The 17,030-nt window shown below is 42.4% G+C and overlaps 1 protein-coding gene across 7 annotated transcripts in view; it reads right to left on the bottom strand.

Annotated features, from left to right (window-relative positions):
* Window positions 1-17,030, bottom strand: part of LOC109903459 (triple functional domain protein) — a 130,194-nt gene that overhangs the window by 100,690 nt on the left and 12,474 nt on the right. For all 7 annotated transcript variants that reach the window (XM_031788802.1, XM_031788797.1, XM_031788798.1 and 4 more), the window contains one exon: window positions 16,610-16,660. In XM_031788802.1, the coding sequence (XP_031644662.1) occupies window positions 16,610-16,660 (51 nt within the window). The remainder of the gene's footprint in view (window positions 1-16,609; window positions 16,661-17,030) is intronic.

The following is a 17,030-nucleotide window of genomic DNA, read 5'->3' as shown; positions in this document are numbered from 1 at the left end:
AATCCATAGAATTAAACCACTTCTGGGAAAATTGGAACACACTAAACCAACAACACAAAACAGAGACATGGATAAACCACTTCTCCAATCTTTTTGCTCTATAAAAAAGAACAAACAGCAAAAACATAATCATGATCAATGACAAATATTAGAATCAGCTTTTATAGACTACCAGAACCCGCTGGATTCTCCAATTACATTGAATGAACTACAGGACAAAATACAAACCATCCAACCAAGGCCTGTGGTGTTGGCGGTATCCTCAATTAAATGACAAAATATACAGACCACAAATTCCATTTGGCTATACTAAAACTCTTTAACATCATCCTCAACTCTGGCATCTTCTCCAATATTTCGAGCCAAGAACTGATCACCCCAATCTACAAAAGTGGAGACAAATTTGACCCCAATTAACTATCGTGGGATCTGCGTTTTCAGCATCCTACGGTTGTAAGGTCTACGGTCCACTCACTAACCAAGAATTCACAAAATTGGACTACACCAAATTGAGACTGCATGCAGAATTCTGCAAAAACATCCTCCGTGTGCAACATAAAACACCAAATAATGCATGCAGAGCAGAATTAAAGCCAATTTATGCTTAATCTGAAAATGTGGCCGGCAACGCCGTATGGAGGGTGTGACACAATTGCGGAACCCTCGGAGGCTTGCAGAGGCCAAATTGAGCTTGAGCGTCGTGTGCCTCCCAAATTGTGTAACAATGTGGAGGGCTCCGTATAGCTCCGCATTGACATGATTGGTTGACAGTAGGTGGGGGGGTCCTGTACCAACCCAAACTCACTTCCTTGACAACTTCCTTCACAACAGCTCTGCGCTGATCCGTGAAGCGCTAAAAAGTATGAATGCCCGGAAGCCGCATCACAGTAAATGCTGCACGGCCAATGCAGACCATCAATCCGGACCATGCAGCCGCTTTTAGGACGATACCTGCTAATTATCAAAATCCAGAAAATACCTGTTAAATTCTAAAACCACCTAAAAGGAAGAAATTCCCAAACCTTCCATAACAAAGCCATCACCTACAGACAAGGGCATTGTTAAGGGGTGGAAAACATGAATGATTCATGGGGCCCTAGCATGGTAGGGGCCCCTAAATGTTTAGAAAAGTATGTTTACCATTTTAAAAATGTTAGACAAAAGAAATCTGTGATAAATTAAAACGTATAACCATGATCAGATCAGGCATCTCTAACCAACCATCCCGTTTGTACCCCCCCATAATGCACACCCCCCCATAATGCACATTGGTCCATTCTCCATGAGGAGAAAAGAAATACCGCTGATCTGACCGTTCACGAGAGATAACCACTAAGAAAGGAAACAGAGACAGATAAAGCAAAATTCTGGAGAAAAAAATTACTCACTACGGATTTTCCCAGAAAAAAAACGAGGAGAACGATTTGAGTGGCAAGTCAGTACAGACGGCCTGCCGAACTGAGTCACCTAAGCTAGCCAATATAGCTAGCTTGATAGTCTGCTAGCTACAGGTAGCTGCCTACCGTGGACTCACTACCAGCTATGGCTAGCTAATTAGCTATTATATGTGTGATTTGTTAGCTAGCTAGACTAAAATTAAAACCTAACGTGTAGCCTACCTATCCATACTGTAGATGCGACTACTACTACTGCTGTAGACAAAGATCCCAATGTGTATCCCCTACATGAAGCTGAAACAGCGGACCTTGGAGGTGAGGCAGTTTTGTAGCAGCAGCAGCATAACTAGACCATTTTTAAAATGGTCAAGTTTGGCACATGATGACTTAGACACACTTAATTCTATTTGATATGTATACTGTTAAAACGTTTTTTATTTCAGTAGTAGATGTTTAGTATGGTAACCTTTGTAGGAGCGAACATTAAACCTAACATTCCCTTTGTGTACTCACTTCCTAGTGCCTAGAGAGCCCAGGTTGGCAGAATGTCAGCAGAAAGCTGTCAGAGTGATGCAGAGGAGAGCAGGGAGGAGGAAGAGGAGTTAAAGGAGTAGCAGCAGTACCAGTGAAGGACTGACAGAAGAGATTGAAGAAGCATGTAATAAGGGAAATGAAGAGTATGGGCAGATTCTAAGTGAGGAAGATGAGGTTTTAGATGATCCAGCACTGTGGCCAGAGAAAGTACAAGACCATGAAAGAGAAGCTATTGTTCACAGACTAGCCAACAGGTGTGTGAGGAGACAGAACTGTATAAAATCATGCCCTTAGACTCAGAAGGCGAGCCATTCCCCAATTATTTACGTATAGTAAGTCAGAAAACTGAAGAGAGATTGCAGAGAGACTGTTTTATTTATAGTAAGAGTGTAAAGGCATTATATTGCATTCCATGTGTTTTTTCCCTCAAGGGCAAAGTAAACCATCACCCAGTTCTCTGGGATGGCTATAAGATAAGGATGGCTATAAGATAAGAATGGCTATAAGATAAGAATGGCTATAAGATAAGGATGGCTATAAGATAAGAATGGCTATAAGATAAGAATGGCTATAAGATAAGAATGGCTATAAGATAAGAATGGCTATAAGATAAGGATGGCTATAAGATAAGGATGGCTATAAGATAAGAATGGCTATAAGATAAGGATGGCTATAAAATAAGGATGGCTATAAGATAAAATCAGTGAAATGGCGGAGAATGTATGACAAACTACCAGAGAATGAGGATGGTGTCTTACAAGAACTGTTACTGGAAAAATCTGCAGCAAACCGTAACAACAGCTACAGGTATAGACAGTCAGCTGCAGGTATAGACAGTCAGCTACAGGTATAGACAGTCAGCTACAGGTATAGACAGTCAGCTACAGGTATAGACAGTCAGCTACAGGTATAGACAGTCAGCTACAGGTATAGACAGTCAGCTACAGGTATAGACAGTCAGCTGCAGGTATAGACAGTCAGCTACAGGTATAGACAGTCAGCTACAGGTATAGACAGTCAGCTACAGGTATAGACAGTCAGCTACAGGTATAGACAGTCAGCTACAGGTATAGACAGTCAGCTACAGGTATAGACAGTCAGCTACAGGTATAGACAGTCAGCTACAGGTATAGACAGTCAGCTGCAGAAACAAACCCAGTCAGAAATGTATAAAAACAGAGACTTCTAGAAAGGATTGTGGATGTGACACTGTACTTAGCATCTAGGAATCTGCCATTCTGGGGGAAATCACTCCGTCTTGATGATGTACATAATGGTCATTACCTAGGCTTACTGGAACTGTTGTCAAATTATGACCCGCTATTACATCAGCACTTACAGAAAGTCAGGGACAAAAGGAAAGGAGCACGACTGACTCATTACCTCAGCCCTGAGAGCCAAAACGACTTCATAGGAATATGTGGTCCAAGGGTTTTGAAAACAATACTTCATGAAAGAGAAGACGCAATCAATTACTCGGTTATATGTGATGCAACTCCAGACATTTCCCATACTGAGCTAAATGTATTATTGGTGAGATATGTACACGAAGATAAAGTTCAGGGAACAGGTGAATGGGAAATAATTGACGTTTTCTTGAATTTAAAGACTTTGCTAGAAAGTCGTATGCAAAAGGGGGAAGAGGGTTAGCCTCGTTTATAAGAATTAGTAATACATGATTTAATCTGAAACATGGATCATTGGTCATTTCTTCATTAAAACTGACTACAATACATTACAAAATAAGTCACCAATTGCGTAGTTATTTATAATAAAGCATCTTACAAATCTCATGACACAGCAGCTTTTGTTAACATTAGGTACCAAAAATGCATGAAGGTGGAAACTAGAATCTGCTCAATTGTAGTATAGAGCAGCAGAAGCTTATAGTTATTAAATGTACTAACACACATTGTTCAGTACCTTATTTTAATCTGAAACATTCTGATTTCTATGTTAGGGGCCCGGTAGGTTTTTAGTTTTTTGTCCATGCTCCTGCCTACAGAGAGATGAACCTAGAGAAGAGTTCACAAAACACAAGCAGACACACAGAGCCTGTAACGGCAGATTTCCTCTTTGTCTGAAGAGGAGTAAGGATCGGACCAAGATGCAGCGTGGTAAGTGTTCATGACCATTTATTAAAAACGAACTGAACACTGAAATACAAAACAATAAACGATGTGATGAAAACCCAAACAGTACCGTGTGGCGACAAACACTCACACGGAAACAAACACCCACAAACCAACAGTGAAACCCGGGCTACCTAAGTATGATTCTCAATCAGAGACAACTAACACCTGCCTCTGATTGAGAACCATACTAGGCCGAACACAAAAACCAACATAGAAAAACAGACTGCCCACCCCAACTCATGCCCTGACCATAAAGACAAAACAAAGGAAATAAAGGTCAGAACGTGACAAAGCCCCAGTACAGCAACACCCAACCAAATCATGAGAAAACTAAAAGTTCATTAATTACTTGACACATTGGAAAGAACTAATAAAAAAAACTAGGCCAACTGGAATGCTATTTGACCATAAACAGAGAGTACACAGGGGTTGAATACCTGACCAAGGAAAGCGTTGTATATGTACAGACTCAGTGGCAGACCTGGCTCTCAAGAGAAGACAGGCTATGTGCCCACTACCTACAAAATGAGGTGGAAACTGAGCTGCACTTCCTAACCTCCTGCCAAATGTATGGCCATATTAGAGAGACATATTTCCCTCAGATTAAACAGATCCACAAAGAATTTGAAAACAATTACACATTTTGATAAACTCATATCTATTGGGTGAAATACCAGTGTGCCATCACAGCAGCAAGATTTGTGACCTGTTCCCACAAGAAAAGGGCAACACCATTGTAAATGCAAACTATATTGATCTGTCTATTTATTTTCCCCTTCGTACTTTAACTATTTGCACATTGTTAATTAACATAGCCAGTAATATAACATTTGAAGTGTTATGTTTGCTGCTAATTTCTGATTGTTCATTTAATTTTTGTTGCATCTATTGCACTTTCTTTGGCAATGTAAACATGTTTCCCATGCCAATAAAGCCTTTTGAACTGGAGAGCGAGAGAGAGTGACATTATTCTCTTTCTGCAATGTTACAGCGCCTCACAGAGGAGTAGGTGAGCACACACACACACACACACACATCTTTCTATCGTGCTGTTATTCATGGACCATACATTTAGAGCTTGGGGGAACGTCGCACACACACACACACACACCACACACACACACACACACACACACACACACACAGACATCTGGGGGCATGGCATGTTTCCCTTCCCAAAGGCATTGTGGGAGTATGTATTGCTATAGTAATCCTCCAATATCTGAGGTGACAAGAAAATAATGATCTATAGTTTACTCTCATTTTCATCTTTCTCTCAACTTCCCAGAGGGGGTACAATGAGATTATATACATAAATACAAATTGTATTGCAAAGTCCACACACCTAAGAGAGAAGAGGTGGTTCGCGCAATAGCCAAATACCTAGGTTTTATCTCAGTTGGTTACCATGGACTTGAATCAAATGTATTTATAAAGCCCTTTTTACATCAGCAGATGTCAAAGTGCTATCCAGAAACCCAGCCTAAAACCCCAAACAGCAAGCAATGCAGATGTAGAAGCACGGTAGCTAGGAAAAACTCCCTAGAAAGGCAGGAATCTAGGGATAAACCTAGAGAGGAACCAGGCTCTGAGGGGTGGCCAGCCCTCTTCTGGCTGTGCCGGGTGTAGAATGGTGATGGACGTTAAGGTTTGTCTTTACAGTAGGTGAAAGTGTGTAAGTGGGTAGTGGAAGCCTTGTAGTGCTCTGTAAATTCACTAAACTAATACTGTATAGCTCCTCATAGCAATAGCCCTCCTCTTTATTCAATTATATAACCACACATCCACGTCAGATGGGAGAGTAGTGACCAGACTCAGACAGGCTCCTAGTAGTCTGCCTGTAGGAAGAAGTAGTGTGTGTGTTCCTTGGCCCTGCTCTGTATTCCATAATAATTCCAGTGTTACTTGTGGTGTGTTATGACCTGAGCTCCTCTATATTCAACTGCCCCTGTGGTGAGCTTCTGGAACACTTTCCACACTCCCACAACCATACTCAGTCAGGGGGAGGGAGAGGAGTGAGAGTGTCTGTGCGTGTGTGTCTGTCTGTCTGTCTGTCTGTCTGTGTGTGTGTGTGTGTCTGTGTGACAGATTGCTAATTGCTTTTTAAATACAGCTCTCTCACACACACACACACACACACACACACACACACAGTAGGATGTGTTTTTTCACAGACATCTTTACACTTATGGGAGCAGCTAGACAGGCCAGAATCCATAGACTTACAGCTGCAACTACACACAGATATCTGATACACACAAGGCCACAAAGAAAGGAGAGAGAGGAGAGTTGAGGATTTATGAAAGCAGCTGAGAAGTGACAGCCAGGATGGACGAGCAACAACAACAAAAAACGAGTGAACAAGAAAAAGAGAGAGGAAGAAAGGAAAGTAAAAACCCTGCAATGCTGCTGCAGACGATGATGTCACCCTGACTCGACCACAGCAAACGGACACGGGTGGAGGGATGGGCCACTTTCTGTTTTTTCTCTCTGCTCTCTCTCGCTTTCCCGCCCTCACTCTTCAAAAATACATAGCTGTCTTTAACCATTACTTTACCATTCAAACCAGAGGGGAGAGTGGAATAGTGCATCTAGATACTCTATAAAGATACTTAAAAAAATATATATTTTAGCTTATATTTATATATATATATTTAACCAGGCAAGTCAGTTAAGAACAAATTCCTATTTTCAATGACGGCCTAGGAACAGTGGGGTAACTGCCTGTTCGGGGGTTTGAACTTGCAACCTTCCGGTTACTAGTCCAACGCTCTAACCACTAGGCTACCCTGCCGCCCCGTTCTCCACTGATCAAAAGGCAGAATCTGAAATGGCCATTATTTCCTTTGGTCGGAGCACCACGTGGTACACCATAAATAAAGGAACCGGTTGCCATTTTAGATGATCCACCCTAAACGTTTGGCATACCCGTCAGCTGGATGAGGGCGGAGCCTGTCGGTGTGTAAAGCCACACGTGAAAAGGGTCCCCAGTATGGACGTTATCCTCCTCCAACACATCTGCATGTTTTATTCCCAGTTTTACAAAGTCTGTCACTCCAACCGGCCAGGCAGCATGTGGAACTAGCTCCTCTGCTAACACACCCCCAGCTAAGCTACGCCAAAACAGAGGCTAATTACATTGTGAAAGACAAGAATTAGCCCCATTACCCTATGCTATCGAAATTAAGCTAACCAAGGCTAAGAGATATTTTTTGGGCAACAAAAAAAACAATTGCTTTTGAGGAGTGGTGCTAAGCTAGGCCAATGTATGTGAAACTAAGAAGCTAGCAGCTCCTCCTGTGTGAGCTGGTGTCCTGTGTCGGTGTGTGTGTGTGTGTGTGTGTGTGGCTTAGAGAGAATTCAAATAAATTTTTACTTTACACCTGTTAACGAAGCATGTGACGACAAACAGTGAAATGCTTACTTACAGGCCCTTAAAAATGCTGAGAAAAAAAGGAGAAATAATTTTAAAAGTAATAACACGTAATAAAAAATATAAAATTACTAACGCTATACAAAACATTAAGAACATCTGCTCTATCGATGACAGATGAAGCCAGGTGAAAGATATGATTCCTTAGATGTCACTTGTTAAATCCATTTCAAATCAGTGTAGATGAAGTGGAAGATAAAGTTAAAAAAATATATTTTGAAGCCTTGAGACATGGATTGTATATTTGTGCCATTCAGGAGGGTGACAAAAACATGTAAATGCCTTTGAACAGAGTAGTAGGCGCACCAGTTTGTGTCAAGAACTGCAGCAATACTGGGTTTTTCACGCTTAACAGTTACCTATGTGTATCAAGAATGGTCCACCACCCAAAGGACATCCAGCCAACTTGACACAGGTGGGAAGAATTGGAGTACATGGGCCAGCATCCCTGTGGAACGCTTTCAAAACCCGACGAAATGAGGCTGTTCGGAAGGTGCCCCTAATGTTTTGTACAGTCAGTGTATATACAGGTACCAGTACCGAGTTGAGGTAGATAGGTACACTACCGTTCAAATGTTTGGGGTCACTTAGAAATGTCCTTGTTTTTGAAAGAAAAGCCATTTTTTGTCAATTAAAATAACAACAAATTGATCAGAAATACAGTGTAGACATTGTTAATGTTGTAAATAACTAGGCAGATTTTTTATGGAATATCTACATAGGCGTACAGAGGCCCATTATCAGCTATCATCACTCATGTTCCAATGGCACATTGTGTTAGCTAATCCAAGTTTATCATTTTAAAAAGGCTAATTGATCATTAGAAAACCCTTTTGCAATTATGTTAGCACAGCTGAAAACGGTTGTCCTGATGAAAGAAGCAATAAAACTGGCCTTCTTTAGACTAGTTGAGTATCTGGAGCATCAACATTTGTGGGTTCGATTACAGGCTCAAAATGGCCAGAAACAAAGAACGTTCTTCTGAAACTCGTCAGTCTATTCTTGTTCTGAGAAATGAAGGCTATTCCATGCGAGAAATTGCCAAGAAACTAAAGATCTCATACAACGCTGTGTACTACTCCCTTCACAGAACAGCGCAAACTGGCTCTAACCAGAATAGAGAGGAGTGGGAGGCCCTGGTGCACAACTGAGCAAGAGGACAAGTACATTAGAGTGTCTAGTTTGAGAAACAGATGCCTCACAAGTCCTCAACTGGCAGCTTCATTAAATAGTACCCACAAAACACCAGTCTCAACGTCAACAGTGAAGAGGCGACCCCGGGATGCTGGTCTTCTAGGCAGAGTTGCAAAGAAAAAGCCATATCTCAGACTGGCCAATAAAAAGAAAAGATTAAGATGGGCAAAAGAACACACACTGGACAGAGGAACTCTGCCTAGAAGGCCAGCATCCCGGAGTCACCTCTTCACTGTTGAGACTGGTGATGCACCAGTCTTTTCTCCTTTGTGTGGCCATAATGCCCCATAAAAATATGTGTGCCCTTGGGCTGAATATAATAATTATAATTCCCTTCCCTTTCTCACAGGCTACAAGTGAAGACAGACACATCGGGGACGCCACTGCGTGCGTCCTTATCCAATTCCGACGTGCATATTGACTGTGCACATTTACTTTTCGTCAGCCAACAAGATGAGTAGGTCTAACGAACAGCAAAAGCACAAGCCTATGTCAGTCTAATATCCCCCATAGTACAAAAGTTGACCTACTCTATTCTGTGCAATAAATAAATATTACAAACATAGTCTGGGACAGTTGTGGGATGTGATAGATCCCAAATGAATACAACCACTGAGCCTGACGCAGAACATTCATCTTAAAATGTTGATAAAATACTAGGCCATTTCTTCACATTATAAGTGCAGCAATAAGCGCATGGTAGTAGGCTATAAGTGTGAATGTCCCATTAGCAGAAAACACCATTCTCAAAAGGGAACCCAAATGTGATCATTTTATTATAAAATGTCAATTGTTATGGTGAAACTACATATGTATGCCAGTTAGGCTCTACACCCTTTGTAAAGCAGATTAATGTGCTTCATTTTAAGTTATTTGGCCACTTTAGTTGTGATACAAACCTTATCAAAACATATAGGCCTACATGAGGTGTGCTACTGTCAGTTGAAAAAGGTCACAAAAAACAAAAAAGCACGCACTGTGATCATTTATCATTCACAAGTAACAGGCTAATATTGTCACCCATCAAAATATTCTTGATTTAATATTGCATGTACATATACTAAATAATATTTGTGAAATGCGTTTTGATTTAGAATGGACCAATACATGTCATCTGTGCACTTAAATAGCGAATGGAGGACGGTTTTCCCGTGGTTCGTTTTCATGCCAGCCAGGTAGGCTATACTCCTGTTGTAAAGATTGATTGATTTGATTTAAAGACAAGCAATGTGCTAATTATAAATATAGTAGGCCTAGCCTATAGAAAGCTGATGGGATCCTCCTCTTTTTAATAGAAGCCAGTACTCTGTTTTTTCATACAATTGCATAGCCTATAGAAATGTTGCGCCACATGAGCTCATGGGCTCTCATGAAGTGTTAGATTTTCGATTACATTTGCATTGATGTCAGGGTGATTAGAGGGACAATAGAGTGCTGAGTACCAGGCAGTTAGTAAGTTTGGTAGGCTACTAATGACCAGCAGCAGCATCAGAACTTGGAGAAGCCTAATTACCGTGACTAAACAGTCATGTGGAATTTGACCTACCGTCATGACTCGTGACTGCTGGTGTGGTGGTAATGCGGTCACCGTAACAGCCCTAGTGTGGACCATGATCGATCTTTATTGATGTGGACACCGAGTAACTTGAAGCTCTCGACCCGATACACGACAGCCCTGTTGATGCGAATGGGGGTATGCTTGGCCCTCTTTTTCCTGTAGTCCACGATCAGCACCTTTGTCTTGCTGACATTGAGGCAGAGTTTGTAGTCCTGACACCACACTGCCAGGTCTCTGACCTCCTCCCTATTGGCTGTCTAATTGTTGTTGGTGAGCATAGATGTTCCTCTTGTCCAGGTGGGAAAGGGCAGTGTGGAGTGCAATAGAGATGGCATCATCTGTGGATTTGTTTGGGCGGTATGTGAATTTGAGTGGGTCCAGAGTGTCTGAGATGATGGTGTTGATGTGAGCCATGACCAGCCTTTCAAAGCACTTCATGGCTACAGACGTGAGTGCTACTGAGCGATAGTCATTTAGACGGGCTACTTTTGAGTTCTTGGACACAGGGACTACGGTGGTCTGCTTGAAACATGTAGGTTTTACAGACTGGGTTAGGGAGAGGCTGAAAATGTCCTGGTAAACTGCCTTTTGAATGTTAACCTGTTTTAAAAAGGTCTTACTCACATCGGCTACGAAGAGAGTGTTCACACAGTCGTCTGGAACAGCTGGTGGTTTCATGCATGGTTGAGTGTTGCTTGCCTCAAAGCAAGCATATAAGGCATTTAGCTCGTCTGGTAGGCTCGCGTCACTGGGCAGCCCACCCTTTGTAATCCGTGATAGTTTGCAAGCCCGGCCACATCCGCCGAGCGTCAGAGCCGGCGTAGTAGAATTCAATCTTAGTCCTGTATTGAAGCTTTTCCTGTTTATGGTTCGTCGGAGGTCGTAGCAGGATTTCTAATAAGCATCCGGATTAATGTCACGCTCCTTGAAAGCGGCAGTTCTAGTCTTTAGCTCAGTGTGGCTGTTTCCTGTAATCCATGGCTTCTGATTGGGATATGTACGTACGGTCACTGTGGGGATGATGTCGTTGGTGCACTTATTAATGAAGCCGGTGACTGACATGGTAAACTCCTCAATCCTGGAACATGACCACAACACAGCAGTAAAATAATGGTCAGAGACTCTCATATGCAGATAACATCTATGCTGGCTGGGTAGCATATAGGTTTTTAGCAAATATTCGAAAAAGGCCCCATTCACAAAAGATAGTGTCAAATCCAGTGCTCTTCAGATCCACTTCCATGCATTCGTGACAGTAACATGACCACCCCCAGCAGTGAAGGAGAGAGAGAGAGAGGATAGAGGGAGTATGGGGGGGATATTTGGGTGAGGAGTTACTCAGGCCAGAAAGTCAAACGATAGATTGAAGGGATCCATAGCTACAGCCAATCTATGTCTGGCAACTACTGAATCCTACATGAGCAAGTGACAAAGGGTCAAATAATCCTGTGTTACGAAGTGTGTGTCCTTGTTAATGAACTTGACAAATCTGTTGGTTTTTCTTCCTGTGAATGATGACATGGCGTCGTGTTCACGGTCAAAATCAGAACAAGGCCAGAATGTATCATTTCAAGGAAAATAAGGCAAGACCAAATCAATCTCTGCTACATGTGAAAGCCTACGTCATCGGTTTCTCTTTATGTAGGACTGGACTCAAACAGACACATCACAGGCTGCGGATTTAGGGGGGCTCCAGGAGGACTGCAAGGAACCAAGTGAACATTAGTTCCTTGCAGTCACAAAGCAATTTACAGACACACACACACTATAAACACGTACAAACATGCACAGAAGAGAAATGTGTGCGTGTGTGTCAGTCAGTATATGCCAGTTGCCAGGACAGATGGAGAGGGAGGTATGGAGAGCAGAGAAGTTCTCTTCATACCATCTCTCACTCAAACATGTTGATATGATGATCCAGAGCATGTTAAAGTGCTAATCTCATAATGGTTATGGTCCGGATTAAACTCATGAAAACTGATCTGAAGTCAGCTGTTACAGGGGCCTCATGGGGGCCCAGGGAGAGAATGGGTCAGGCTGGTTTGGGTAATGGTACGTTTGAGATAGCATAGAGGGCGTGCCTAAATACATTGCATCACTGGCCTTTTCCAACTGAGGCCTGTGTTGGAATTCCCGGTATTCCCATAAACTGGTTCCCATTCTCCAGAGTAGAGCAGGGAGGATATGGGAATAGAGAGGTGAACTGTTTGGATAACAGACAATTATTCAAACAATAATCATGGCATCTGTTTCAACAGTAACCTGGGGAAAATATTCTGCACTATCATGAACAGCAGATTACTGCACTCAGTGAAATCAAATTGGATTAATACCTAATTATAAAACATCAGACCATATTAAATACCCTACACACCCTAATTGAAAAATGTTTTTTTTTAAATATTTTTTAAAATAAACATTTTCTCCTGCTTTGTAGATTTCCAAAAAGCTTTGATTCAATTTGGCATGAAGGCATTTTATTCAAACTAATTACAAAATGGTGTGGGAGTAAAAACATATGACGTCATCAAATCAATGTACAGAAATAACAAGTGAGCAGTCAAAATTGGAGATAAACATACAGATGTATTTTCCCACAGGTGCGGAGTAAAACAGGGGAACAACTTGAGCTCAAGTCTATTTAATATCTATATAAATGAATTGGCTAAAACACTTGAGCAATCAACAGTCCCTGGTCTCACTTTTAACACAGAAATAAACTGCTTCCTGTATGCAGATGATCTGGTGCTTCTGTCCCCCACAAAAGACGAGCTACAGCAACAGTTCTGTTACACCTGGGCACTGACAGCCAATCTAAAAAAAATACTAATATTATATTACAAAAAAGGTCCAGATGACGGGGAAAGTATTCAGACCCCTTGACTTTTTTCACAATTTGTTACGTTACAGCCTTCTTCTAAAAATGTATTAAATAATCCCACCCCCCTAAATCTACACACAATACCCCTTAATGACAAAGAAAAAAACAGGTAAAATATTTATGCAAATTCATGAAAAATACTAAACTGAAATATGACATTTACGTAAGTATTCAGAAACTTTACTTAGAACTTTGTTGAAGCTCCTTTGGCAGCGATTACAGCTTCGAGTCTTCTTGGGTATGACGCTACAAGCATGGCACACCTGTATTTGGTGAGTTTCTCCCATTCTCCCTTGCAGATCCTCTCAAGCTCTGTCAGATTGGATGGGGAGCGTCACCGCACAGCTATTTTCAGGTCTCTTCAGAGATGTTCGATCGGCTTCAAAACTGGGCTCTGGCTGGGCCACTCGAGGACATTCAGAGACTTGTCCTGAAGCAACTCTTGTGTTGTCTTGGCTGTGTGCATAGGGTTGTTGTCCTGTTGGAAGGTGAATCTTTGCCCCAGTCTGAGGTCTTGAGCAGGTTTCCATCAAGGATCTCTCTGTACTTTGCTCCGTTCATCTTTCCCTCGATCCTGACTAGTCTCCCAGTCCCTGCTGCTGAAAAACATCCCCACAGCATGATGCTGCCACCACCACGTTTCACTGTAGGGATGGTGCCAGGTTTCCTCCAGACATGACGCTTGGAATTCAGGCCAAAGAGTTCAATCTTGGTTTCTTCAGACCAGAGAATCTTGTTTCTCATGGTATGAGAGTCCTTTAGGTGCCCTTTGGCAAACTCCAAGTGGGCCGTCATGTGCCTTTTACTGAGGAGTGTCTTATGTCTGGCCACTAACAAAAAGGCCTGATTGGTGGAGTGCTGCAGAGATGGGAGAAACTTCCAGAAGGACGACCATCTCTACAGAGGAGCTCTGGAGCTATGTCAGAGTGACCATTGGGTTCTTCGTGACCTCCCTGACGAAGGCCCTTCTCCCCTGATTGCTCAGTTTGGCTTGGCGGCCAGTACTAGGAAGAGTCTTGGTGGTTCCAAACTTCTTCATTTGAAGAATGATGGAGGTCACTTTGTTCTTGGGGACCTTGAATGCTGCAGAAATGTTTTGGTACCCTTCCCCAAATCTGTGCCTCGACACAATCCTGTCTCAGAGCTCTACGGACAATTCCTTTGACCTCATTGCTCTAACATGCATTGTCACCTGTGGGACCGTATATAGACAGGTGTGTGCTTTTCCAAATCCTGTCCAATCAATTTAATTTACCACAGATGGACTCCAATCAAGATGTAGAAACATCTAAAGGGTGATCAATGGAAACAGGATACACCGGAACTCAATTTCGAGTTTCATAGCAAAGAGTCTGAATACTTCATGTAAATAAAAAGATATGTTCTTGATTTTTTATACTTGTGCAAAAATAATCATTTCCACCACCCATGTTGGCGAGAAAAATAAATAAAACCCCCTCAAAGTACATCCCGTGGCTAGAAGACACTATAAAATAATGAAGTACTGTCAGACAGTACACGAGGCAGACTATCTGACAAAACTATACAGACTTATGAGCAAGTTGTTCCCCCAAATTTAAAACAAATACAAAAGTGATTCAACAAAAACAGAAAATCCAATAACTATTGGGAGAAAAACCCCATTTGTGCCATATTCCCTACAACCGCAGGGACAGCCAGTAGAACGACCAGCCAGAGCGAAAACATTTCTACCGGTCTTTCTCACCATTTCATTATTGTCTTAATTTATTTCTTACTGTATTGTCCTGCTAAATGTTATTACTCATTGAGTATTATCATTTTTACTATTATCTATCTGCGTTATCATTGATTTGATATGTGTCTATATGTTTGCTTTGGCAATGTGTGCCAACACTTTCCAAGCCAATAAAGTATTTGAATTGAGAGAGAGTCTGGAATGTGAATCTCTGTGTGTGAGATAGATGCAGGTGCCACTACGTCCTGACGGAGAAGATTGTCACTAGAGAGAGTCTCTCTCTCTCCCCCTCTCCCTCTCCCCATTATGGTTTTCAGTTTTTCAGGGCTTAAGCACTCTCAATCTCTTCCTCCACTGTTCTCTCTACTAGTTCATCAACCAGATTGTTGTTAGTAATTATTTACTAGACACAATGCACTCTCTCACACTCCCGCTCTCTTTTTGTGTCTTTCTCTCTCTCGATCTTTTTGCCAGCTACTCTACCCCCCATTAGCCTAGTTTGGTAACTTTGATTGACATCCGATTCTCCCAACTCCCAGCCCCACGGAGGAGATTTGATTGGTCGGTGAAACAGAGGGGGTGATCCTATTGGCTCGGGAGACTGAGGGGGCGATCTTATTGGCTGATGGCCAGGCTGATCAGCCACAGCTGCAGCACTTTAACAATGTCCTCACTGTGGGTACAGCTGACACACACACACACACACACACACACACACACACACACACACACACACACACACACAAAAAAAATACAAATAATAATAATTGCCCATCTGTGCTAGTGACAAGCATTAATAATAGATTTCAAAACGTTCCATCGGTCTGTCCTAGGCTCTCTTTTCCCTGCTTCCCTCGCACTCCCTCTCTTTCGCCCCTATTCCTTCTCTCTCCCTCTGACCATCCCGTTTTCCCCAGAATGTCAGTTGAATCTCGCCACCTCTCCCCGTCACATTCTCTCCATTCGACCAGACTTCTAATAACAGGGTAGAGTAAGAGACAGACACAGGATGAGAACAGCCCACCCGAGCCCCTCACACTAAACATATGTCTGTCAGGGACCAAAGTCACAACCAGGATTACGTAACACTATCTCTCCATCCATCCCCCTCTCCTCCCTCCTTCCCCCTATCCCAGTGTGACCAGCGAGAGAGAGAGCAGGCCACCAGATGGACTGGTTTCAACCTTTAGATCTTAGAAGACATTTATTTTAACCCCTTTATAGGGCAGACCAGTGACATCACTGCTGAATGACTCAGAACAATAGGCTGCCTAAAAACAAGGAAGTAAAACAAAATCAGTTTTAGACCAGACTGGAGAGATGGGGGGAGGGGGACACTTCAGCAGATACCAGTCAAAACACACACACACTAAACACATGCTGCTACGACAGACAGACATCAATGGAAGATCCCAGTCAAAACACACACACACTAAAACACATGCTGCTACGACAGACAGACATCAATGGAAGATCCCAGTCAAAACACACACACACTAAACACATGCTGCTACGACAGACAGACATCAATGGAAGATCCCAGTCAAAACACACACACACTAAACACATGCTGCTACAACAGACAGACATCAATGGAAGATCCCAGTCAAAACACACACACACTAAACACATGCTGCTACAACAGACAGACATCAATGGAAGATCCCAGTCAAAACAGTGAAACACAACGAGAGAAAGTGGAAGGGAGGGTAGAAGATCACAGGAACACACAGAATGCTGGTGTGTGTGTGTCATCCTACCTGGTAGCTGACTGGACAAGTCTCCTTTGGGCTCTTTTGGGAGGGAACCATCTGGAAGAGGGAGAGAAAAAGTGAAGAGACAAAGAGAGAGATTATTATTATTAGGTAGTCGGTTCTGTGTGTCTTTACCAAGCTAATCAACGCCAGGCCTGGACAGATCTATCAGGGACTGGTTCAGACCTGAGACACCAGCGGTGTATTCATTAGGAATCAAACGGAAGAAAATGGGACAAACCTACCTGTATTTGTCCAATATAAACTCATTTGAATTGTAAACCGTTTTCTGCTGCAAAATCTTGCACTGATTTGCACTAATAAATAGACCCAAAGTGTGTGCATACCTGGCCTGGCATGAATCAATCCATTAACTACCAGTAAGAAGCCCTCCTGTTCTGTGGAAGACAGCTAACATGCTAATGCA

The sequence above is a fragment of the Oncorhynchus kisutch genome, linkage group LG14 (assembly GCF_002021735.2).
Source record: "Oncorhynchus kisutch isolate 150728-3 linkage group LG14, Okis_V2, whole genome shotgun sequence".
Taxonomy (NCBI): domain Eukaryota; kingdom Metazoa; phylum Chordata; class Actinopteri; order Salmoniformes; family Salmonidae; genus Oncorhynchus; species Oncorhynchus kisutch.
This window is presented reverse-complemented; position numbering and strand designations above follow the sequence as displayed.